We start from the raw sequence: 25,575 nt of genomic DNA, 5'->3' as shown, positions 1-25,575 counted from the left end.
TATCCTACCTAACAACGACATGAATAACAATAACTACAACAATAAAAAACAAGGGCAACAAAAGGGAAAATAAATATTTTTAAAAATTAAATTAAAAAAAAAAAAAAAAGATATCTTTCCCCATTAAGCAAATAAAAGAGCCAAGAAGGAAAGTACAGCTAGGGCAGCGTGGATGTTTCCACTCCCTCTCAGACCAAAGGAAAAGATCCGAGTGCCAGATAGAAACACATTAAAGTCTCCAACAGCATCTGATTCAAATGGAGATCATGACCCTGCCATTTTAAAATGCTTTCAGCATCTCTAATTATGAATTAATATATATACACGACAGTGCCAGAATGCCTCTGAGAGAAATCTGAAGATCTTTTTAAAAATTATTTCTTTCAGGGGGTCGGGCGGTGGCGCAGCGGGTTAAGCGCATGTGGCGCAAAGCGCAGGGACCAGCCTAAGGATCCCAGTTCGAGCCCCCGGCTCCCCACCTGCAGGGGAGTCGCTTCACAGGCGGTGAAGCAGGTCTGCAGGTGTCTGTCTTTCTCTCCCCCTCCGTCTTCCCCTCCTCTCTCCATTTCTCTCTGTCCTAACCAACAACGAATTGCGTCAACAAAGGCAATAATAATAATAACCACAACAAAGGTACAACAAGGGCAACAATAGGGGGAAAAAATGGCCTCCAGGAGCAGTGGATTCATGGTGCAGGCACCGAGCCCAGCAATCACCCTGGAGGAGGAAAAAAAATAATAATAAATTATATCTTTCAAAGGATGAGTTGTCAAAGGTCTTCAGGTCTGTCATATTTTCAGCTTTTTCTCTTTGGCTGCAGCCCTTCCCCTTCTCCTACTCTCTCTCTTTGGGTGCAGCCCTTCCCCTTCTCCTCCTCTCTCTCTCTTTGGGTGCAGCCTTCCCCTTCTCCTCCTCTCTCTCTTTGGCTGCAGCCCTTCCCCTTCTCCTCCTCTCTCTCTTTGGGTGCAGCCCTTCCCCTTCTCCTCCTCTCTCTCTCTTTGGGTGCAGCCTTCCCCTTCTCCTCCTCTCTCTCTTTGGGTGCAGCCCTTCCCCTTCTCCTCCTCTCTCTCTTTGGCTGCAGTCCTTCCCCTTCTCCTCCACTCTCTCTTTGGGTGCAGCCCTTCCCCGTCTCCTCTCTCTCTTTGGCTGCAGCCCTTCCACTTCTCCTCCTCTCTCTCTTTGGGTGCAGCCCTTCCCCTTCTCCTCCTCTCTCTCTTTGGCTGCAGCCCTTCCCCTTCTCCTCCTCTCTCTCTTTGGGTGCAGCCCTTCCCCTTCTCCTCCTCTCTCTCTTTGGCTGCAGCCCTTCCCCTTCTCCTCCTCTCTCTCTTTGGCTGCAGCCCTTCCCCTTCTCCTCCTCTTTCTCTTTGGCTGCAGTCCTTCCCCTTCTCCTCCTCTCTCTCTTTGGCTGCAGCCCTTCCCCTTCTCCTCCTCTCTCTCTTTGGGTGCAGCCCTTCCCCGTCTCCTCTCTCTCTTTGGCTGCAGCCCTTCCCCTTCTCCTCCTCTCTCTCTTTGGGTGCAGCCCTTCCCCTTCTCCTCCTCTCTCTCTTTGGCTGCAGCCCTTCCCCTTCTCCTCCTCTCTCTCTTTGGGTGCAGCCCTTCCCCTTCTCCTCCTCTCTCTCTTTGGCTGCAGCCTTCCCCTTCTCCTCCTCTCTCTCTTTGGGTGCAGCCCTTCCCCTTCTCCACCTCTCTCTCTTTGGCTGCAGCCCTTCCCCTTCTCCTCCTCTCTCTCTTTGGCTGCAGCCTTCCCCTTCTCCTCCTCTCTCTCTTTGGCTGCAGCCCTTCCCCTTCTCCTCCTCTCTCTCTTTGGCTGCAGCCTTCCCCTTCTCCTCCTCTCTCTCTTTGGGTGCAGCCCTTCCCCTTCTCCTCCTCTCTCTCTTTGGGTGCAGCCCTTCCCCTTCTCCTCCTCTCTCTCTTTGGGTGCAGCCCTTCCCCGTCTCCTCTCTCTCTTTGGCTGCAGCCCTTCCCCTTCTCCTCCTCTCTCTCTTTGGGTGCAGCCCTTCCCCTTCTCCTCCTCTCTCTCTTTGGCTGCAGCCCTTCCCCTTCTCCTCCTCTCTCTCTTTGGGTGCAGCCCTTCCCCTTCTCCTCCTCTCTCTCTTTGGCTGCAGCCTTCCCCTTCTCCTCCTCTCTCTCTTTGGGTGCAGCCCTTCCCCTTCTCCTCCTCTCTCTCTTTGGCTGCAGCCCTTCCCCTTCTCCTCCTCTCTCTCTTTGGCTGCAGCCTTCCCCTTCTCCTCCTCTCTCTCTTTGGCTGCAGCCCTTCCCCTTCTCCTCCTCTCTCTCTTTGGCTGCAGCCCTTCCCCGTCTCCTCTCTCTCTTTGGCTGCAGCCTTCCCCTTCTCCTCCTCTCTCTCTTTGGGTGCAGCCCTTCCCCTTCTCCTCCTCTCTCTCTTTGGGTGCAGCCTTCCCCTTCTCCTCCTCTCTCTCTTTGGCTGCAGCCCTTCCCCTTCTCCTCCTCTCTCTCTTTGGGTGCAGTCCTTCCCCTTCTCCTCCTCTCTCTCTTTGGCTGCAGCCCTTCCCCTTCTCCTCCTCTTTCTCTTTGGCGGCAGTCCTTCCCCTTCTCCTCCTCTCTCTCTTTGGGTGCAGTCCTTCCCCTTCTCCTCCTCTCTCTCTTTGGGTGCAGTCCTTCCCCTTCTCCTCCTCTCTCTCTTTGGCTGCAGCCCTTCCCCTTCTCCTCCTCTTTCTCTTTGGCTGCAGTCCTTCCCCTTCTCCTCCTCTCTCACTTTGGCAGCAGTCCTTCCCCTTCTCCTCCTCTCTCTCTTTGGGTGCAGCCTTCCCCTTCTCCTCCTCTCTCTCTTTGGCTGCAGCCCTTCCCCTTCTCCTCCTCTTTCTCTTTGGCTGCAGTCCTTCCCCTTCTCCTCCTCTCTCTCTTTGGGTGCAGTCCTTCCCCTTCTCCTCCTCTCTCTCTTTGGGTGCAGTCCTTCCCCTTCTCCTCCTCTCTCTCTTTGGGTGCAGTCCTTCCCCTTCTCCTCCTCTCTCTCTTTGGCTGCAGCCCTTCCCCTTCTCCTCCTCTTTCTCTTTGGCTGCAGTCCTTCCCCTTCTCCTCCTCTCTCTCTTTGGGTGCAGCCTTCCCCTTCTCCTCCTCTCTCTCTTTGGGTGCAGCCTTCCCTTCTCCTCCTCTCTCTCTTTGGATGCAGCCCTTCCCCTTCTCCTCCTCTCTCTCTTTGGCTGCAGCCTTCCCCGTCTCCTCCTCTCTCTCTTTGGCTGCAGTCCTTCCCCTTCTCCTCCTCTCTCTCTTTGGGTGCAGCCCTTCCCCTTCTCCTCCTCTCTCTCTTTGGCTGCAGCCTTCCCCTTCTCCTCCTCTCTCTCTTTGGGTGCAGCCCTTCCCCTTCTCCTCCTCTCTCTCTTTGGCTGCAGCCTTCCCCTTCTCCTCCTCTCTCTCTTTGGCTGCAGCCTTCCCCTTCTCCTCCTCTCTCTCTTTGGGTGCAGCCCTTCCCCTTCTCCTCCTCTCTCTCTTTGGCTGCAGCCTTCCCCTTCTCCTCCTCTCTCTCTTTGGGTGCAGCCTTCCCCTTCTCCTCCTCTCTCTCTTTGGCTGCAGCCTTCCCCTTCTCCTCCTCTCTCTCTTTGGGTGCAGCCTTCCCCGTCTCCTCCTCTCTCTCTTTGGCTGCAGCCCTTCCCCTTCTCCTCCTCTCTCTCTTTGGCTGCAGCCCTTCCCCTTCTCCTCCTCTCTCTCTTTGGCTGCAGCCTTCCCCTTCTCCTCCTCTCTCTCTTTGGGTGCAGTCCTTCCCCTTCTCCTCCTCTCTCTCTTTGGCTGCAGCCCTTCCCCTTCTCCTCCTCTTTCTCTTTGGCTGCAGTCCTTCCCCTTCTCCTCCTCTCTCTCTTTGGGTGCAGCCTTCCCCTTCTCCTCCTCTCTCTCTTTGGGTGCAGCCTTCCCCTTCTCCTCCTCTCTCTCTTTGGCTGCAGCCCTTCCCCTTCTCCTCCTCTCTCTCTTTGGGTGCAGCCTTCCCCTTCTCCTCCTCTCTCTCTTTGGCTGCAGCCTTCCCCGTCTCCTCCTCTCTCTCTTTGGCTGCAGCCTTCCCCTTCTCCTCCTCTCTCTCTTTGGGTGCAGCCTTCCCCGTCTCCTCCTCTCTCTCTTTGGCTGCAGCCCTTCCCCTTCTCCTCCTCTCTCTCTTTGGCTGCAGCCCTTCCCCTTCTCCTCCTCTCTCTCTTTGGGTGCAGCCTTCCCCGTCTCCTCCTCTCTCTCTTTGGGTGCAGCCTTCCCCGTCTCCTCCTCTCTCTCTTTGGCTGCAGCCTTCCCCTTCTCCTCCTCTCTCTCTTTGGGTGCAGCCTTCCCCTTCTCCTCCTCTCTCTCTTTGGCTGCAGCCTTCCCCTTCTCCTCCTCTCTCTCTTTGGGTGCAGCCTTCCCCTTCTCCTCCTCTCTCTCTTTGGGTGCAGCCTTCCCCTTCTCCTCCTCTCTCTCTTTGGGTGCAGCCCTTCCCCTTCTCCTCCTCTCTCTCTTTGGGTGCAGCCCTTCCCCTTCTCCTCCTCTCTCTCTTTGGCTGCAGCCTTCCCCTTCTCCTCCTCTCTCTCTTTGGCTGCAGCCCTTCCCCCTCTCCTCCTCTCTCTCTTTGGGTGCAGCCCTTCCCCTTCTCCTCCTCTCTCTTTGGCTGCAGCCTTCCCCTTCTCCTCCTCTCTCTCTTTGGAGGCAGCCCTTCCCCTTCTCCTCCTCTCTCTCTTTGGCTGCAGCCCTTCCCCTTCTCCTCCTCTCTCTCTTTGGGTGCAGCCTTCCCCTTCTCCTCCTCTCTCTCTTTGGGTGCAGCCCTTCCCCTTCTCCTCCTCTCTCTCTTTGGCTGCAGTCCTTCCCCTTCTCCTCCTCTCTCTCTTTGGGTGCAGCCTTCCCCGTCTCCTCCTCTCTCTCTTTGGCTGCAGCCTTCCCCTTCTCCGCCTCTCTCTCTTTGGGTGCAGCCTTCCCCTTCTCCTCCTCTCTCTCTTTGGGTGCCGCCTTCCCCTTCTCCTCCTCTCTCTCTTTGGGTGCAGCCCTTCCCCTTCTCCTCCTCTCTCTCTTTGGGTGCAGCCCTTCCCCTTCTCCTCCTCTCTCTCTTTGGGTGCAGCCCTTCCCCTTCTCCTCCTCTCTCTCTTTGGCTGCAGCCTTCCCCTTCTCCTCCTCTCTCTCTTTGGCTGCAGCCTTCCCCTTCTCCTCCTCTCTCTCTTTGGGTGCAGCCCTTCCCCTTCTCCTCCTCTCTCTCTTTGGGTGCAGCCCTTCCCCTTCTCCTCCTCTCTCTCTTTGGGTGCAGCCCTTCCCCTTCTCCTCCTCTCTCTCTTTGGGTGCAGCCCTTCCCCTTCTCCTCCTCTCTCTCTTTGGCTGCAGCCTTCCCCTTCTCCTCCTCTCTCTCTTTGGGTGCAGCCCTTCCCCGTCTCCTCTCTCTCTCTTTGGGTGCAGCCCTTCCCCGTCTCCTCTCTCTCTCTTTGGGTGCAGCCCTTCCCCTTCTCCTCCTCTCTCTCTTTGGGTGCAGCCCTTCCCCTTCTCCTCCTCTCTCTCTTTGGCTGCAGCCCTTCCCCTTCTCCTCCTCTCTCTCTTTGGCTGCAGCCTTCCCCTTCTCCTCCTCTCTCTCTTTGGCTGCAGCCTTCCCCTTCTCCTCCTCTCTCTCTTTGGCTGCAGCCCTTCCCCTTCTCCTCCTCTCTCTCTTTGGCTGCAGCCTTCCCCTTCTCCTCCTCTCTCTTTGGCTGCAGCCCTTCCCCTTCTCCTCCTCTCTCTCTTTGGCTGCAGCCCTTCCCCTTCTCCTCCTCTCTCTCTTTGGCTGCAGCCCTTCCCCGTCTCCTCCTCTCTCTCTTTGGCTGCAGCCCTTCCCCTTCTCCTCCTCTTTCTCTTTGGCTGCAGCCCTTCCCCTTCTCCTCCTCTCTCTCTTTGGGTGCAGCCCTTCCCCTTCTCCTCCTCTCTCTCTTTGGCTGCAGCCCTTCCCCGTCTCCTCCTCTCTCTCTTTGGGTGCAGCCCTTCCCCTTCTCCTCCTCTTCTTTCTTAGACAGAGACAGAGGTTGAGTGTGAAAGGAGAAACAGTCAAAGAAAGACACCTAACAAACTTGCTTCACCATTTGTGAACCTTCCCCCTGATGGTGGGACCGGGGCCTGAACCTGAATCCTCACAAGATGAAATATGTGTGCCACCTCCTGGCCCTGGGGATGGCTATTCTTTCCCTTAAGATAACTTTCCTCTGCAGGTAAAAGAAAAACAAGTTAGCTCTGAGAGCCAACTGTGATGCTGTGAAGATGTCCTTTCCTACCTCTTCAAGATATTCCACGCCAGGCCCATGAAAAGGCAGGGTGGGACCAGGAAGACTACAATCACTTTCTCTTAGCTCTCAATTTCTACTGAAGGAAATGATGGCTACACTAAGGCATGTAAATATTTAATCATTATTTGAAAGCAAGCTTGTAAAAGCCTCAAAGTTCTATCTGTAAGTTTCAAAAGATTACACATCTATTTCCACCAGAAATTGAAATGTAAAACCTTGAAAGCACTTTCAGTATGTTCCTCTACCAACACCTAAATACAATTAAACATTAATCCTTTCAAATATTCCTCCTTTCTACAAATTACCCACATACACAAATCTACACTATAACTATGTAAGCAGCCGAATTTCATCACTTTTTCTCTTTTCAGTGCAGATAGAGACATAAAGAAAGATAGCAGAGTGGCCGGGTAGTGGTGCATGCACATGGCTGAGCACACGTAAAAATGCACAAGGACCCTAGTTTGAGCCCCCAGTCCCCACCTGCAGGGGGAAAGCTTTTCAAGTGCTGAAACAGGGCTGCAGGTGTCTCTGTCCCCCTCTCTACCACCCCTTTCCCTCTCAATTTCTGGCTGTCTCTATCCAATAAATATAATTTTTTTAAAAAAATAGATAGATATCATCAATAGATCTCAACTATATACCTATCCTGGCTTATAGCTAGGCTAAAACTCCCTTTCTGCACACATACCGACCTAATCAGTCCCTTACTTCAATTCCTCCCTCAATTCTTCCTTCCACACTCTGCTGCCCATTCAGAAATTAACAGTGCCTTGAATCAAGTCCAATTTCCTCTCTCTTTTTTATTTTTTTTTTTGTGTCAACAGGGCTGCCCTAGTACATGTCAACCTTTTTTCAGATAGAAATAAGAGGCACAGCAGCTAGGGAGGTAGGTGGCTAGAGCACCGCATTCCCAAGCATATGATCCTGAGTCTGATCCTCAGCCCCTTATGTGCCAGAGTGATGCACATAATCCTGAGAGGGAGAGGGAGAGAGATGCCACGGTACTGGATCCCCCCTGTAAGTGGGGACAAGGCTGGAACCTGTGTCCCTAACACAGCAGTTCCCAGGTAGACTGTCTTGCTGACCCACACATCAGATTTTCAATCCAGTCACGGGAAAATACCTAAGCACAGCTGAAGCTGTGTATCCTGTCCATCTCCCACCATGGACACATACACCCTCCACAACCCCCAGACCTTCAGCCCAGTCTCCATGCTGGTGCAGTTAGTGCCAAAATTCTGCATATCCTCAATGACTTTTTCACTGTCCAAAACCCACCTGAAGCCCAACTCGGTGTCTGTCTGCAGTATCACGCCTCACCCAGCACAAATCTAGGATAGCTGCTCCTTTCAGTAAATGCCTCCAACAGGCGTTTTGGCATCTGAGATGACTTTGAATTTTATTACCCTCTAATTACTGCAATTTTCTAAGTCAGGCCAGACATAAACAGGCTGCAAACTCCTTAAGGACAAGAGGCATGTCAGGCCCACCTCTGCGCATTCACAAGGCCAGCTCACTGCCAGACACACAGACTCAGCCCAGTCCACACACTGTGCTGTCATTGAGACACTTCATTTGTCATCTGGCAGCTCAGAGACTCACTCACAGGTACGAACAACCCACAAAGATCATTACACCAAATCAAACTCGAGGTTGACCATGTGCAGTTGAGACTCCTCGTATTCTGCCTGGTGGTAGGGTCCAGATAAGTACACACAGCAAAGAGAGACCCACAGGCCTCACTTGCAGGGTTATGCATCATTTCCAAGATTATCACACAAACCCCAAGACAGACACATTTTCCTAGCTAATGGCACCAGTCTGGTTGCCTTTGAGCCGACTGCACTGACAGTGTTCCCAGTCTAGCTGGGGAAATTTTGCTAAGAAAAGCTAAGGAAAAAAGAACTCAGCCTTTACTTTTTTTTTTTTTTAATCAACAAGCTTTCACTGCTTCAAACTGGCTTTTTTTTTCAGATAGAAAAGGACAGAGACAAGTAACACAGAGAGACACCATAGCACCTAAGCTTCCGCCAATGAAACTGGGGAGAAGCTCAAACCTCAATCGTATGTGTGAAAAGCAAGTGAGGGAGTCAGGCAGTAGCGCAGCGGGTTAAGTGCACGTGGCGCAAAGTGCAAGGGCGGCATAAGAATCCCAGTTCGAACCCCGGCTCCCCACCTGCAGGAGGTCAATTCGCAAGCAATGAAGCAGGTCTGCAGGTGTCTGTCTTTCTCTCCTCCTGTCTTCCCCTCCTCTCTCCATTTCTCTCTGTCCTATCCAACAAAAACAGCTATGACAATAATAACAACTACAACAAGCACAACAACAAGGGCAACAAAATGGGAAAAAATAGCCTCCAGGAGCAGTGGATTCGCAGTGCAGGCACCAGGCCCCAGCAATAACCCCGGAGGCAAAAAGAAAAAAAAAAAAAAAAGAAAAAGAGAAAAAAGAAAAAGGAAGTGAACTGTTTTTCTGGCCTTAAACCATTAATTTTTACTTCTTTTTTTTTTTTCCTCCAAGGTTATTGCTGGGGCTTTATGCCTGTACCACAAATCCACCGCTCCTGGAGGCCATTTTTCCCCATTTTTGTTGCCCTTATTGTTTTCTTATCATTGCTGTGGTTATTATTATTGTTGTCATTGATGATGATGTTGTTGAACAGGACAAAGAGAAATGGAGAGAGGAGAGGAAGACAGAGAGAGGGAGAGAACAACAGACACCTGCAGACCTGCTTCACCAGATGTGAAGCGACTCCCCTGCAGGTGGGGAGCCGGGGGCTCGAACTGGGATCCTTACTCTGGTCCTTATGCTTCACGCCACATGTGCTTAACCTGCTACACTATCCCGGACCCCTAATTTTTATTTCTTCTCTTAATTGTATTCGTAAAATATGCTTAAGACTGAAATATGAGTTTCTTCATTTATTTTATTTTTTTAAATTACTAGATAGAGAGAGAAATTGAGAGAGGAGGGAGAGGTGGAGGTGGAGAGGAAGAGAGAGAGACACTTGCAGCCCTGCGTCACCACTCATGAAGCTTTCTCCCCTGTAGGTGGGGACCAGGGGCTTGAACACGGGTTCTTTTTGTTTGTTTGTTTTAACCAGAGCACTGATCAACTCTCGTTTATGGTGGTGCAGGGGACTGAACCTGGGACTTTGAGAACCTGGGTTCTTGTGCACTATAATGTGTATGCTTAAATCAGTGTGCCCCTGCCTGGCCCCGTTTCTTTGGTTTTGTAAAGTAAGGCATAATAAGTGCCTACACATGAACTTGCCGCTCCTGGCATCCACATTTCCCTATTTTATTTGATAGGACAGAGAAACTGAGAGGAGGGGAGACAGAGGGAGAGAACAAGAAAGACACCTGCAGACCTGCTTCACTGCTTGTGAAGCTTCCCCCTTGCAGGAGGAGAGTGGGGCTCAAACCTAGGGCCTTGCAGATGGTAATAAGTGTGTTCAACCAGGTTCACCACCTGCCCCCACCCCAAAGGGGCTTTTAAAGACTCTCAGCCTCTAATAACATAAAAGTGAATTTTTCTTTTTTTTTTTTAAATAATTTATTGATTTATTCATGAGAAAGATAGGTGGAGAGAAAGAACCAGACGTCACTCTGGTACATGTGCTGCTGGGGATCGAACTCAGGACCTCATGCTTGAGAAGCCAATGCTTTATCCACTGCACCACCTCCCGGACCACAAAAGTGAATTTTTCAAGGAGGAAACATCACTTGCACATTAAAATTAGTAAGATAACCCGTTGATCCCTACACCGGTCACTAATTCCCTGAAAAGAAAACTCAATCTTAGGGGGCCGGGTGGTACACCTGGCTGAGCACACATGTTACAATGCTCAAGGACCCAGGTTCAAGCCCCTAGTCGCAACCTGCAGGGGGGAGATTTATGAGTGGTGAAGCAGGGCTGCAGGTTTCTCTCCCTATTAACCCCTTCCCTCCCCATTTCTGGCTGTCTCTATCCAATAAATAAAGATAATACCCCCAAAAGATAAATAAAACTCCCTCTTCATCAGCAATTCTTTAATATTTTTTCTTTTTATTTATTGTAGGATAGAGACAGAAATTGAAATGGAATAGGAAGATAGAAAGGGAGGGAGGAAGAGAGAGAGAGAGACAGAAAGACACCTACAACTCTGCTTCACCATTGGTGAAGCTTTCCCCCTGCAGGTGGGGACCAGGGGCTTGAACTAAGGACCTTGCACACTGTAATGTGTGCGCTTAACCAGGTGCACCACCACCTGGCCCCTAGCAACTCTTATAAATAAGAAACAGGGCCAGAGTCAAAGGCAATTCTTTCCTTCCTGAATGAAAAAGCAGCTCAGTCATTCATGCGTGCCTCCAGCTGCACCCTGCTTACTGCAGCTGTAGGGCCAGTGAGCACTTGCGAGAAGTGGGAGAGGTCACAGTGGAGGAAAGTGGAGCCAAAAGCCTTTACCTTCTTCATAAACTTGTTTGATGACTCTCAGTTCCTCAGGTGTCCTTGAAGCAATGATTTCTGTCAGCACTTTCTCATCTGTCCCAGCTCCCTGTGTGGGATGTTTTTAAGAGAGAAAACATGTCAAGAGTTTTTTTCCATGTGCCAGAGTGAAGTGCTGGTATATCTCTCTTAATATTAATGAATTAATTAGTTAATTAATTAATTAAACAGGGAGGGAGCTAGAGTAGTGGCTATGCAAAAGACTTTCATGCCTGATGCTCCAAGGTCCCAGGTTCAATCCCCACAACCAGTGCTGTGGTTGAAAACTAGTAACAATAAAATAAAACTTGCCTGGTTAGGAAACAATAATTTTGCTAATTATTTTAACTACACATAATCTAACACTTTAAAAGCACATCTCAAAATTAGAAAATGGGTGGAAATGAAATATGAAAGGCTGTAAAATATTAAAACCTCAAGTAGTCACTATGGTTGACTATACAAAAAAGTTAAATGTTCTCCCCCCTTTACTTTTCCCAGTCTTATCCTACTAAAATAATCAAAATATTTAATACAAAAAAGACTGTTTTAGATATAGTAAATAAAATAAGACATTATCAACACAAGACAGTTTTGGTCACAAGCAAGCACGTACCCTCAGAGCATGCTTCAGTTCATAGGCATCGTACAGCTGAGAGGGTTTCATCAAAGCCACGATTAGTTTTTCAAATTTTCCAGTCAGTTCAGATTTCAGGTCATCCAGAAGGTCCTAAGTGACAGAAAAGACCAACTGTGAGGGCCAGGTGGTGGCGCACCTGCTTGAATGTATGTATTAGTGTGCAAGGACTGCATGTTCAAAACCCCAGTCCCCACCTGCAGGGGGAAGCTTCATGAACAATGACGCATGCTGTAGGCGTCTCTATCTCCCCCTTCTGTCTTGAGTTCTGCTTTTTCTCAGTCTCTACCAACTGGGAAAAAAAGACGAAACTGCTCAAGCAGGTGAGAGCCTGGAGCAGTACCTCCTGGAGCCCGACCCCACTGAGTTCTGATGTTACTGCTCTGCTGGCACAAGACAAAGAGCAGCAAAGCCTGCACCCTTGGAAACCATTTTTGCCATCTGACCAAAAGCTTAAGCTTAAGTCATGGGTCAGGATATTTTTTTTCTTTCTGTTGGTTTGTTTTTTTTGCTAGCGGGGTTATCACTGGGTTTAGTGCCTACACAGCTTCATGAACATTTTCTGGTGGCCATTTGTGAAGCCTGCAGCACTGCTTCACTACTCACTAAGTCCCCCTGCAGGTGGAGACTGGTGAATCTGGAAGACAGATTTTTTTTTTTAATAGAAGTTTTTCTTATATTTGAATTAAATGTGTAGGCCATAAATATGTATCTGAAAATACTGTTTTAGGGAGCTAGACAGAGAACTCCAAGGTTGGGCACAGTCAGTTCCACATTTAAGTACCATGGTGGCACTGGGGGAAGCTGCAATGTTAAGGTGTCTCTTCCGTTCTCTATCTGAATGTAGAAAAAAGTTGGCCTGGAAGCTGTGCAGTCATGTATGTCCTAGCTCTGAAAAAATAAATAAGATTCTGAGGCAGGGGAGACAGCACAATGGTCTTCCAAAGGACCCTCGTGCCTGAAGTTCTGAGGTTCCAGCTTCAATCTCCAGCACCAACATAAGCCAGAGCTGATCACTGCTCTGATCTCTCCCTCTCTCTGTATCTTTCTATCTCTTTCATTCAAATAAATAAACAAATGTTTTTTAAAAATTAAAATACTAGGGAGTGGGTGGTAGCGCAGTAGATTAACCACACATGGCACAAAACACGTGGACTGGTGTAAGGATCCCGGTTCAAGCCCCCGGCTCCCCACCTGCAAGGGGGGTTGATTCACAAGCGGTGAAGCAGGTCTGCAGGTGTCTTTCTCTCCCCCTTTCTGTCTTCCCCTCCTCTCTCTATTTCTCTCTGTCCTATCCAACAATGACAACAAGGGCAACAAAATGAAAGAAATGGCCTCCAGAAGTGGTGCAGGCACTGAGCCCCAGCAATAACCCTGGAGGGAAAATTATTAGAATACTGTTCTACGTTAACATTTATCTTCTTAAAAAAATGCTTCCAAATAATCTTAAGTGCGTTTCGATACAGGCTAACATCTGGCCTGTCATATCTAAACATAGCAATTGGTTCTTTTCTCTCCAGATCTAATAATATGCTAATACATGTTACATTCACTGTTTGGCTACTGATGACTATGGGATGGCCACGACGTTGGGGCAATTGTGTATGATTATAAGCAAAGCAGCATCTGCTCTGCTTAAGTTCCAGCACACAGGCAACTAGATGTCATATTTACAGTACTTCTCAACACAATTTTTCAAAATGACAAAACTACATTTAAGTTTTTTATGTATACACTAATTCATCTAATACTAAATTTAAACCCTGAACTGTTAATAAAGCAAGACCACTCAGGTTAGTCCAAAAACTCATTTTTAAATTCATATATTAAAATACCACCAGAGAGGTGGCATAGCAGGAGAGCACAGAGCTTGCACACACAGACCTCGTCAGAACTCTAGCACCAGGGCCGGGTGGTGGCACATCTGGTTGAGCGCACATGTTACAATGTACAAGGACCCGGGTTTGAACGCCCAGTCACCACTTACAAGCGGTGAAGCAGGTCTGCAGGTCTCTCTCTTTCTCTCTCCCTATCACTCCCTTCTCTCTCTATTTCTGGCTGTCTCTATCCAATAAATGACAATACAAAAACTTTTTAAAGAAAATAATAAGGGGGGCGGGTGGTAGCGCAGCAGGTTAAGTGCATGTGGCACAAAGCACAAGAACCTAGCTCAAGGACCAGCTTAAGGACCCCGGTTCAGGCCCCCAGCTCCCTATCTGCAAGGGGGGGTCGCTTCACAAGTGGTGAAGCAGGTCTGCAGGTGTCTTTCTCTCCCCCTCTGTCTTCCCTTCCTCTCTCCATTGCTCTCTGTCCTATCCAACAACAGCCATGGCAACAATAATAATGACAACAAGGGTAACAGCAAGGGCAACAACAAAAAAGAAATGAATAATAATAATAATAAAGAACTCCAGCACCACATATGCCAAAGATAGGTGCATGGCCTCTCTGTGTGTCATAAAATAAAATACATCTTGGGAGTCGGGTGATAGTGCAGCGGGTTAAGCGCAGGTGGCACAAAGCGCAAGGACTGGCGCAAGGATCCCGGTTCGAGCCCCTGGCTCCCCACATGCAGGGGAGTCACTTCACAGGTGGTGAAGCAGGTCTGCAGGTGTCTTCTCTCCCCCTCTCCATCTTCCCCTCCTCTCTATTTATCTCTGTCCTATCTAACAACGATAGAACAACTAGAACAACAATAAAAAAAAAGGCCAACAAAAGGGAAAATATTTTTAAAAAAAATAAATAAAATACATCTTTTTAAAATTTACTTATTTATTCATGAGAAAGACAGGAGAGAGAAAGAACCAGACATCACTCTGGTACATGTGCTGCCAGGGACTGAACTCAGGACCTCACCGTTGAGAATCTAATGCTCTATTTACTACACCAACTCCCATACCACTAAAATACATCTTTTTCAAAATCAGTTATTTCACATGTGATACAGAGTTGCACATGAGATAGAAGTCAGAGCACTACTCTGGTAAAGCAGTGCCTGGAACAGAACCAGGGCCTCAGGTAGTTCTGTGTTCTACCCCCTAAGTTAACACCAGCCCCCCAATACACCGCTAGATATAAATAAAATGCCACTCCACATGCAACACACACTTGCTAAGGTTCCTGCCTAAAGCGAGTCTGAGGTGATACTGAGGGGAATCCCAGGTGGGGGCAGTCGGCACCCAGGTCTTCCCAAGTCTCCCTAGCACCCAGCAGGAACAGCAGTCATGAGGTTCAGCTGGGTGAGTTCTAGAGACCACGAGCCTACTGCACTCGTTGAGACAGGACTGGGGGTTCAAATCATAAACTGAATGTTGCTGGCAAAAGGAATCAGTGTCTTCAAAGTAGTCTTAGGAATGCATTGGATCGACCTTCTCATGGTGCATCCCGTGAGTACCCATTCACTGGGGAAACTGACGATCCTTCCTAGCCAACTGAATCCACATGGATCCCAGTCACTTTCAAAGCCAGCAACAAGCAGCTCCTGACAGCTTTCAAGCTGACCTGTTGACTGGCTACGGAGGAAGGGCAAACGCTAGAAGAAGAAGGAGTCTTAGGGAAACCACCTGCTCTCACACTCTGCCTGAGGTAGAGCATGGTCTTACCCTGCCAAACAGAGTCTTAAAGGCCACCGCAATCTCCTGGCGCTGAGCATTGCTTCGGGATGTCAGCAGAGTCAGGATGCTCTCCTCATCTGTGCCTGCAAACAGCAGTTACTGGTCACCCCACTCCCAGTCCAGGCTCCCAATAGCTACCCAACCAGCTCCCCATGTTCCCAATAACCAACAGCCATCGAATCAGGTCACCCATAACCAGCCAACCAGCTCCCCGTGCTCCCAATAACCAATAACCATCCAATCAGCTCCACCCATAACCAGTCATTTCCCCCATGCTCCCAGTAACCAATAAATATTAGCAGTTGAATCAGCTACCCTCCACCCACTCTACCAAATGCAGTAGTCACAATACAGAAGTGCTATGTTCCTAATACGGCCCCTATTTCTGATGCCTTGTGAAATGAGAACACTCTCCTGACTTTAAAAACTTGAGTGTACCTGGTCCTTTTTTCTTCTTCTTCTAGCAGAGTCATGCTCAGCTCTGGCTAACCGTGGTGCAGGGGACTGAATCCGGGACTTTAGAGCCTCAAGCATGAGTCTCCTTGCATAACCATTATGCTATCTACCCCACCCTTGGTCTTTCTTACAACTAAAGTAATACGACACAATGCGTTGAATCTTTTAGGGGAATGAGCTTTCCAAGTGTCAGACAATCAATTTAGAGCAGAAAATACAAAATGCACAATTAGCTGTGAGCTAAGGGAGAATTCAGCAATGCTCCGGGAGAGCCCCAGGTGTCAAATGGAGTCCAGAGTAGGTTCTAATCTCAAGGAAAGCAGAAAGCTGTCTGGGGAGAGCTCCATGGAGAGGTTCTGAAGGATGGGAGGATTCAGACAGGCAGCAACAGTGGGAAGAGAGCCCAGCAGAGGGACATCACAGGGCTTTCATGCATACACAGCCCAGCAAGCCTGGCTCAGAGGACACAGAACATGGTGGCATAAGGCCAGCAGGAGGTTGAGAATGTGTCCCAAGACCAGCCAGCCCAGCCCAGTCCAGCTATAAGAGCAGCTCCCACAAGATGCTCAGAGTGGAAGTGACAGAGACCTGCCTGCAGAGCCCACTCGTGGACAGAGGTGCGAGAGCCCGGCTTGGGCCATCTGCCAGTGATAGATACTCAAGGGGAAAGCTCCCACACACACCCTTTATTGCCAGGCCTGTGTGCCTGTGCAATTTCACTTTACTTTCTTATCCTTTTCATTTCAGGAAGAGTGAGAAGAGGACACACACACCACACACAGCGCTGGAGTGTTCCCAGTGCCACTGCTCCTTCAAAATGAACTCTACCCTCGAGCTACCTTCCAGATAGCAGGAAAGGTTTCTACAAGGCCAGGAGGAGGCTAGGAGGAGAGCCCTTGTAGAACTCGGATCCGATGGGCAGAGAAAAGAGAGATGCAGAGCTGCCGCACTAAAAATGTCAGTGTCCACTCCCTCAGCCACCTGAAGGTAAAGCTGGAAGCTGAGGAGGCTGTTGTGCCCTGCTGCCAGCTGGGGCGATGCTGGATGGCACCCTGCACCTCACTCCATACTTACCTCTAAGCATTGCACATCAACAAATTCTCAGATAAATCTCACTGTGAACCAGAGACACCTTTTGTTTGAGAAGACAAATGTCACATTTGTAGAAAACAAAGGGGGCTGAGTTTACCCAGGCCTTTCATGGCCTTCCGAAGAACTTCTGCATCAGCTCGGTCATCGAATCCAGGGAAGTTGGTCACGGTGCCTCTGAGAACCTGAGGTAGGAAGTGTGGCATGGTCACAGCAGGACTACTGCAGCAAGTGGCCCAGGGCCAGACACTCAGTGTCACCTTTGAGCCAGGCGGCTGCGCTGAGCCGTGTCCACCCCTCCAGCAGTACTCACAGGGCTGAGGAGCTGCTGCCGAGAAGGCTTGGGCCCACCCTCCCTACCAGACCTGCCTCTCAGGCTTCCTTCCCACTGGCCCTCTCACCACCTGCATGACACCCCGTGCCACTCAACTGCAACCAGAAAACTGCCCCGAAGTGTCTGAGTCAAGTCTGTGGTTCTGCCAGGCAGCCACAGGCAAGCAGAACGCCAGGCAGGAAGGGAGCTGTTTCAGTGGCACACAGACAAAGGAGAGAATAATCCAGACAAGGGGCCAAGTGTTTCAGTAGACCGGGACACGTGAAAAGCTGGATATGAAAACCAAGGGGGAAAGGTCTGGCTAAGGGAGAGGAAGGGCTGAGAGCCACCCTCAGGAGTGCAGACTTGATGCTGGTGGGGAGCCCGAAAGGACTTCTGAGCAAGGAAGAATGATGTCAGCTTCGCAGAGCACTCTCTTCTGCAAGGCTGGAGGCCAGGAGGCAGCTTTTAAAAACTACTAACACTGGGAGTCGGGTGGTAGCGCAGCGGGTGAAGCACACACGGTGCAAAGCACAAGGATCCCGGTTCGAACCCCCGGCTCCCCACCTGCAGGAGGGTCACTTCATAGGTGGTGAAGCAGGTCTGCAGGTGTCTGTCTTTCTTTCCCCGTCTCCCCTCCTCTCTCCATTCCTCTCTGTCCTATCTGGCAACAACGACATTAATAACGATAATAACCACAACAACAATAAACACAACAAGGGCAACAAAAAAGAAAACCAATAAATAAATAAAATATTTTTTTAAAAAACTACTAACACAAGTAGGAAAGGGAAACTGAGCTCGGCAGCCTGCAACAGATAGGACAGGGCAGAGGCTGAGAGGAGGGGCCTTGAGGGCGACTCCCTCTGGGAATGGAGGCTTCTTCTCCAACAGCTTTCACTGCTTTGCCACAGGTTTACAACAGGAAACAACCTCTGGAGTGCAGCCTCACACCTCTCTGTTGAAGACTCTTCTGGGATCTGCCACTAAAACACCAAGGCCATCCCCACCTCTGTCATTCCCAACACTCCAGAGTCTGTGAGCTGTTTTGTGGTGTCCTGCCCTTTATTTTTGTTCCACATGTGCACTGATTTATTCCCAGCAAGCAGGCAGCAGAGGGGCACCCAAGGGAACTGGAATGTGTAAAGACACCAGGAAACTCAGGTGAGTGGGGAAGGGCAAAAGCAGAGAAGGGAAGGCCGCCCGCAATCTGAGCAGCTGACCACTGAGCCAGGCGCAGCAGAGGCACCTCACGTTCACTTCAGAGATGCTTATCCACAGACAACACTGGGGAGCCCCCTGCAGACCTGCTTCACCATTTGTGAATGAAGCTTCTTCAGGTGGGGACCAGGGGCTGGAACTGGGGTGTAATGGATGGTAACATGTACTCTACTCAGCTGGGAAAGAGTGGCCCAGTGACCAGCAAGCAAGCAGTGACCAGGCAGGGCTTGGACACAAGCTGGGACCGAGGGGACCTCACCACCAGGCTGCTCAGCCTCCCAAGGCAGAAGATGATGAGGCGCAGGGCAGTCTAAACAGACATCAGAGGCTGGGTGTGGTGGTCAGTCCTGGGGTGGCTATCAGGACACTGCAGTGCAAACTGAGAGGCAGCACTTCTCCATGAGCTGTGGCTTCACAAACAAGGGGCTTTTAAAACAGGTACTTGGAAACACACTTAAAGGGGTCAAGTGGTGGTACGCCTGGTCGAATGCACATGAGAGTGTGCAAGGACCCAGTTTAAGCCCCTGGTCCCCCACCTGCAGGGGGAAAGCTTCACAAGTGGTGAAGCAGGTCTGCAGCTGTCTCTCTCCCTCTCTGTCTCCCCCTTCCTCTCAATTTCTGGCTGTCTCTATCCAATAAATAAAGATAATAAAAAAAAAATTTAAGAAACACACTTAAAAATGGTTGATCCAGGGAGTCGGGCTGTAGCGCAGCGGGTTAAGCGCAGGTGGCGCAAAGCACAAGGACCAGCAAGAGGATCCTGGTTCGAACCCCGGCTCCCCACCTGCAGGGGAGTCGCTTCCCAGGCGGTGAAGCAGGTCTGCAGGTGTCTGTCTTTCTCTCCTCCTCTCTGTCTTCCCCTCCTCTCTCCATTTCTCTCTGTCCTATCCAACAACGACAACAACAATAATAACTACACTAAAACAACAAGGGCAACAAAAGGGAATAAATAAATGAAATAAATATTTTTTAAAAAATGGTTGATCCAGGAACCTGGTGGTAGAGCACATACACTGAAGTGCACAAGGACCCAGGTTCAAGCCCCTGGTCCCCACCTGCAGGGGTGAAGCTTCTGGAGTGATGAAACAGGGCTACACGTGTCTCTCTCCTTACCTATCTCCCCCTCCTCTCTCAATTTCTCCATCTCTACCCAAAATAAAAGTACTTTTTAAAATGCTTAACTTCATTTAAAGGCTATGAAAAGACACTTTTATTTATTTATTTTGTCACCAAACTGGGGTTCAATGTCTATAAGACAATTCCACCATTACCAGAGGCCATTTTCTTTATTTTTCTTTTTTCTTTTTTCCTTTATAGGGGCAGAGAGAAACAGGAGAAGAAAGAGAGACACACTCAGTACTGCTCTACCACTTGTGAAGCTTCTTCCCTGAAGGTAGGTACCGGGGCATGGACCCAGGTACTCAAGCATGGTGATGTGTTCACTCTAGTCAATGTTCCAAAGAGAGAGGGAGGGGAGAGAGGGAGGGAGGGAGGGAGGGAGAAAGAGAGGGAGAGGGAGCCACACACTACGGACAATAACAAATTTGCTTACTGGTGGAATTATCATTTCAATGTATTGCATGACTGTTTCAGTGATTTGATTTAAATAATAAAGTCTTGTGTAACATTACTTTAAAAATATTTATTATTGGATAGAAACAGGGAAATTGAGGGGGCGAGGGAGAGAGGAGGAGGAGAGAGAGAGACCTGCAGCCCTGTTCTACCACTTGTGAAGCTTCCCCCCTGCAGGTGGGGACCAGTTTACTTAATCAATTAAACTAATGTACTTAGTATAGTTGATCAATTGTAAATGCATATATATGTTAATTAAAAACAAATAAGCAAGCGAAAAACACTAACATCTGGCCCCTGAAACTGAAGAAAATGTAATGAAAGCGGAGTCGGGCGGTAGGGTAGAGGATTAAGCTCAGATGGAGCAAAGTGCAAAGACCGGCTTACGCATCAGGTTTGAGCCCTGACTCCCCCCCATCGGCAGGGGAGTCGCTTCACAAGCAGTGAAGCAGGTCTGCAGGTGTCTGTCTTTCTCTCCCCATCTCCCCCTCCTCTCTCCATTTCTCTCTGTCCTATCTAACAATGATGACATCAATAACAACAATAACTACAACAATAAAACAAGGGCAACAAAAGGGAATAAATATATTTTTAAGAAAAGAAAAAGAAAATGTCATGAAAGAAAAGGAATAGCTTCAGAAGAAAGAACACAGTTTTTATATGGGAGAGCTTTCTAGAAATAGGGAAACACTTTTGCTGTATTCCATATGATCAGAGTCAACCAGCAAAGCCACAAAGTGGTACCAAGGGACAGACATGAGCCAGCCATGAGTCATAATGGCAGAGCCTTGTTTAGACACCCTGTCCAGACCCCATCTCTGCCCACACACAACTGTGTGCACTGGCAGAAGTGACTCTAAATGACTCACAACAGGGCTTCCCCATTTCCTCGGGTTCCCCCCCCCCCAGCCTCCAGTTAAGCATTACCCTTTACCTACTGATGTCCCACTGTGGTAATGCCCTTTACACATCATTCGCTCACGCCGTTACATTAAACTCAGGCTGGGAAGACAGCACAATGGTGCCACAGACTTCTTCTTTTTTTTTTTTTTTGCCTCCAGGGTTATTGCCAGGGCTCAGTAGGAATCCACTGCTCCTGGAGACCATTTTTCCCCTTTTGTTGCCCTTATTGTTTTATCATTGCTGTGAGACCATTTTTTCCCCTTTTGTTGCCCTTATTGTTTTACCATTGTTGTGGTTATTACTGTTGTTGTTGCTGTCGTTGGACTGGACAGAGAGAAATGGAGAGAGGAGGGAAGACAGAGGGGGGAGAGAAAGACAGACACCTGCAGACCTACTTCACCACCTGTGAAGCTCCCTTACAGGTGGGGAGCTGGGGGCTCAAACCGGGATCCCTATGCCGGTCCTTGTGCTTCACAAAAAGACTTTCATGCCTGAGGCTATGAGACTCCAGGCTCAACCCCAGCACCACCATAAATCAGAACTGAGCAGTGCTCTGATTAATAGTTAATTAACTGATGGACATCATTGGATTTTGCAGCAGATAGGAAACAAGTGGTTGGGAAGGTGGGATATAAAAGATCAACTATATTAAATGTGGTTTGTCAACTGTTTCTAAGTTGGTGCACCTAACATTGTGTTGTTTAAGGGTCAACTGTAATTTAATGTTTTTTAGTAAGTATTATTAGACTACGAGGACAATGATGCTGTTTTCTTTTTTTATACTTTTACTTGATATGACAGAGAAATTTAGAAGGAAGTAAGAGATAGGGAAGGAGACACAGAGACACCTGCAACCCTGCTTCACCACTCGTGAAGCTTTTCCCCCTGCAGGTGTGGACCAGAGGCTTGAACCCAAGTCCTTTTACACTGTAATGTGACCACTTAACCAGGTGTGCCACTACTTCTTGCTAGATGTTGTGGTTTCAAACCGTATAAATACCAGACATTTGAATGATTTACTTCTTTTTATATAGAAGGAATATTGCTCAGGAATGGTTTATGCACACACTTGTACTCTGCATTTTATTTTATTTTTTTAATTTTATTATCGCCAAGGTTTCAGTACTTGCACTAGGACTGAGTAGCTGCACTGTGAACCCAACCCCTCACCCCCAGCCATTTCTTATTTTCTTTTCTTCTTTATGCTTTCTATTTTATTAGGTAGGACAGAGAGAAATTAAGAGGGGAGAAGATAGAGAGGGAGAGACAGAGAAACGCCACCAAGGCTGCATCACTGCGTGGGAAGCTTCCCCACTACAGGCAGGGAGCAGGGCTTGAACCCAGATCCCTGCACATGGTCATGTATCCACTCAACCAGCTGTGCCACTGCCTTTTTCTTGCATGGGAAAAAAGGAAGGTGCCATCAACTTCTCTGTTCTCTTTGAGAACGACAAACCTCACATTTGACTCCTTCCCTCCACCCTCATAGCCAGCTGGCAGGATTCTGGATTCCAAAGCCTAATGGGCAGTGGAGGATTCAGAGAAGGCAGAGTTCAAGTGGTGCTGGCCCACAAATGCCTATTCTGAAATTCCCCCAGCATGAGAACAGAGCTAATTTACAATGAGGTCCCAATATTGGTCACAGTTCTGTCCATCTACAGATACAATGCAAGTAGAATCTAACTTAAAATGCATCTACAGGAGTGAGGCAGTAGTGCGGTGGGTTAAGCGCAGGTGGCATAAAGTGGAAGGATCCCGGTTCGAGCCTCTGGCTCCCCACCTGCACAGGCGATGAAACAGGTCTGCAGGTGTCTGTCTTTCTCTCCCCGTCTTCCCCTCCTCTCTCCATTTCTCTCTGTCCTATCCAACAACAACAACAGCAATAACAACAACAATAATAACTACAACAATAAAACAAGGGCAACAAAAGGGAAAATAATTTTTTTAAAAAAGGGCAACAAAAGGGAATAAATTTTAAAAATGCATCTCCATCAGTCAGATTCATTATAACTTATTCATATATAAAATTCCACAAACATGCAGAGTGTTAAATATGTTTGTTTACATAAAAAAGAAACTCCACTGCACCCACCAGCGATGAGTCAATCAGTACTTTCTAGTTGGGTCTGAATGGCGCAGTCCTGGCCTTGAGATTGCAGGCTGGCTGGCCAGTCCGTGGGCTCCACAGGCAGCAAGACAGCCCAATGTTAGGTGACAAGAAAAGGCACAGGTGTGGAAGTGGGATGGACGGGAAGACACAGCTCGTCAACAGGAATACTTACTGCTGGGGAAAGCTGCACTTAGCAACAGGCTAACACAAGGCAGGACCCTTGCAACCATAACAAATCTAGCACAAAAACTGCCTGGCTCTCCAGTGGCGACAATGCCCGGCAGACATTCTGCATACCAAAGGAAAGACAAAGCTCCTCAAGTGCAAGACTGTAGCAAAAACAAACAAAAAGTCTCAGTTCCACAGTGTCCCAGAGTAGCTGAAGAGCAAGTCTGGTGCAAAAGTCAACACTGTGTCTTTAATGTTAGTTCTTTTTTTTTTTTTTTTTTTTTTTTTTTTTTTTTTTTTGCCTCCAGGGTTATTGCTGGGGTTCGGCGCATGCACTACGAACCCACTGCTCCTGAATGCTATTTCCCCCATCTTGTTGCCCTTGTTGTTGTTGTTATTGTTGTCATTGCTGATTGCTGTTGTTGGATAGGACAAAGAGAAACCTAGAGAGGGGAAGATAGAGAGGGGGAGAGAAAGACAGACGCCTGCAGACCTGCTTCACTTGTGAAGCGACTCCCCTGCAAGTGGGAAGCCGGGGGCTCGAACCCAGATCGTTAAGCCGGTCCTTGCGCTTTGCGCCATGTGCACTTAACCTGCTGCACTACGACCCCCGTTACTTGTCTCTTTATAAGGATTATTAAAATTGTGACAAGGGCATGACTATGATTTCCTAATTCAAGCCCCCATTCCCCTGGGCTGTGTTGTACCAGGTTTTACACCAGTCATCACCTCCACAACTAGGATAATATGCCCATTTATCCTCGCTGAGTACTCCACATAATTAAAAAGAAGTGACTGAGAAACTGCAGACAAGAAACAGCCAGAGGAGCAAGGATAAAAAGAATGATTATTCTTTGATGCTTGGTGAATGATTCACATCACCACACTAGTCTACCATGGTGGAAAAGTCATTCTCAGGGCAAGAAAGTGAATTCCACATAAAAGTATCCTCTATGTGGGGCAGGCGAAATGGAAAGTTTCTGCTTGAAGTAATATGAGAATTGGATTCTGAGATGCTCCCTAAGTGCAAAGGAGAATGGAAGGACTGTACACATTTAGCAAGGTTAGTACTCACCTTAGTCCTGCCACTTTTGTTTGGAAAAGACCTGGAAACCTTACCCATTTTGATTTCTTAATCATTTTTTCAAGTGAACCATAATAAGAGAGGGTATCGTTTGCACCATTTTATAAGTTATTTCAGAAAAATAATTGTCTGGTTTGTGACAAGCTGGTCAGATTAATTAAGTCTGAAAGTTAGTTTGGGGAGGAGTTAGTACTGACACTTTATTCATAAGAGCATATACCACGATCAATCTTTAAACATTCTGTAAATGTTAAGAACAGCAAAGAAAGTCAATCTTAACATCAATTTCTGAAACAACCAATGAAAACAAGTCATTGAAATTCAACTCAAAACTCATTCTGCCAGTTGTAAAGCTTCATCTTTTGCTTCAGAAATGAGGTGGAGATAGCAGCCCCACCCGAGTGAGACTAGGAAAGCGGGTGGCGGAAGGGCTGGAGCAGCCCGGGCCAGATCGTCCACCTGGTCAAGACCGTCCCCCTGGTCAGGACCGTCCCCCTGGTCAGGACCGTCCCCCTGGGCCCAGATCGTCCCCCTGGTCAGGACCGTCCCCCTGGTCAGGGCCGTCCCCCTGGTCAGGACCGTCCCCCTGGGCCCAGATCGTCCACCTGGTCAGGGCCGTCCCCCTGGTCAGGACCGTCCCCCTGGTCAGGGCCGTCCCCCTGGTCAGGACCGTCCCCCTGGGCCCAGATCGTCCCCCTGGTCAGGACCGTCCCCCTGGTCAGGACCGTCCCCCTGGGCCCAGATCGTCCCCCTGGTCAGGACCGTCCCCCTGGGCCCAGACCGCTGGCACAGGGCCGGTGCAGCAGACCCGCCCCTTGCAGACAGGCGCCCACGGCGGACACGGCGGACACGGCGGAGGGGGCGGAGGGGGCGGGGGTCTTACCTGGGCCATGGTGAGTCGGGAGGCGCGGCTGCAACAGGGGCAAGAGGGATTCCGGTCAGCGCGGGCTGGGACCTCGGACCCCCGCCCGGCGGACCCGACACCCCCCCCCGGCGGACCCGACACCCCCCCCCGCCCGGCGGACCCGACACCCCCCCCCCGGCGGACCCGACACCCCCCCCCGGCGGACCCGACACCCCCCCCCGCCCGGCGGACCCGACACCCCCCCCCGCCCGGCGGACCCGACACCCCCCGCCCGGCGGACCCGACACCCCCGCCCGGCCGTGGGCCCCTCACAGGCTGGACCTGGAGCTGAGCGGCCGGACGCTGCGAACTCGGCGGACACTCGGCGGCTTCTGCCCGGAGGACACGCCCGGGACGCCCTGCTCAGTGCGCATGCGTGGGACGCCGCCCAGCGCTGGGGGGGGGTCGCCACGTGGACAAGGAAGGGGTGGGGGAAGCACCGGAAGCGTAGTGGGGAGGGGCTGCAGGGGTGCGGCCGGTACGGTGGGGGGGCGGCCGGGTCTCCCGGGATGGGGTGCGGTGGGGGGGCGGCCGGGGCTCCGGGGATGGGGTGCGGTGGGGGGGGCAGCCGGGGCTCCCGGGAGGGGGTGCGGTGGGGGGGGCAGCCGGGGCTCCCGGGAGGGGGTGCGGTGGGGGGGGCAGCCGGGGCTCCCGGGAGGGGGTGCGGTGGGGGGGGCAGCCGGGGCTCCCGGGAGGGGGTGCGGTGGGGGGGGCAGCCGGGGTCTCCGGGGATGGGGTGCGGTGGGGGGGCGGCCGGGGCTCCGGGGATGGGGTGCGGTGGGGGGGGCAGCCGGGGCTCCCGGGAGGGGGTGCGGTGGGGGGGGCAGCCGGGG

At 50.0% G+C, this 25,575-nt stretch overlaps 1 protein-coding gene across 3 annotated transcripts in view; it reads right to left on the bottom strand.

Moving 5' to 3' along the window:
* ANXA5 (annexin A5) overlaps window positions 1-25,147 on the bottom strand; it is a 41,553-nt gene extending 16,406 nt beyond the window's left edge. Inside the window, exons 1-7 of one of the 3 annotated variants that reach the window (XM_060179136.1) lie at window positions 25,025-25,117; window positions 24,722-24,749; window positions 18,261-18,411; window positions 16,568-16,652; window positions 14,911-15,005; window positions 11,288-11,401; window positions 10,651-10,741 (exon numbers count right to left, since the gene is read on the bottom strand). In XM_060179136.1, coding sequence (XP_060035119.1) covers window positions 10,651-10,741; window positions 11,288-11,401; window positions 14,911-15,005; window positions 16,568-16,580 — 313 coding nt within the window. In that variant the 5' untranslated portion in view covers window positions 16,581-16,652; window positions 18,261-18,411; window positions 24,722-24,749; window positions 25,025-25,117. Of the gene's footprint in view, window positions 1-10,650; window positions 10,742-11,287; window positions 11,402-14,910; window positions 15,006-16,567; window positions 16,653-18,260; window positions 18,412-24,721; window positions 24,750-25,015 lie in introns of all 3 variants that reach the window. The other 2 variants (XM_060179135.1, XM_060179134.1) reach the window with 2 other exon arrangements.
* Between the last annotated feature and the right edge of the window lie 428 nt (window positions 25,148-25,575).

The sequence above is a fragment of the Erinaceus europaeus genome, chromosome 19 (assembly GCF_950295315.1).
Source record: "Erinaceus europaeus chromosome 19, mEriEur2.1, whole genome shotgun sequence".
NCBI classification, from domain to species: Eukaryota; Metazoa; Chordata; class Mammalia; order Eulipotyphla; family Erinaceidae; genus Erinaceus; species Erinaceus europaeus.
This window is presented reverse-complemented; position numbering and strand designations above follow the sequence as displayed.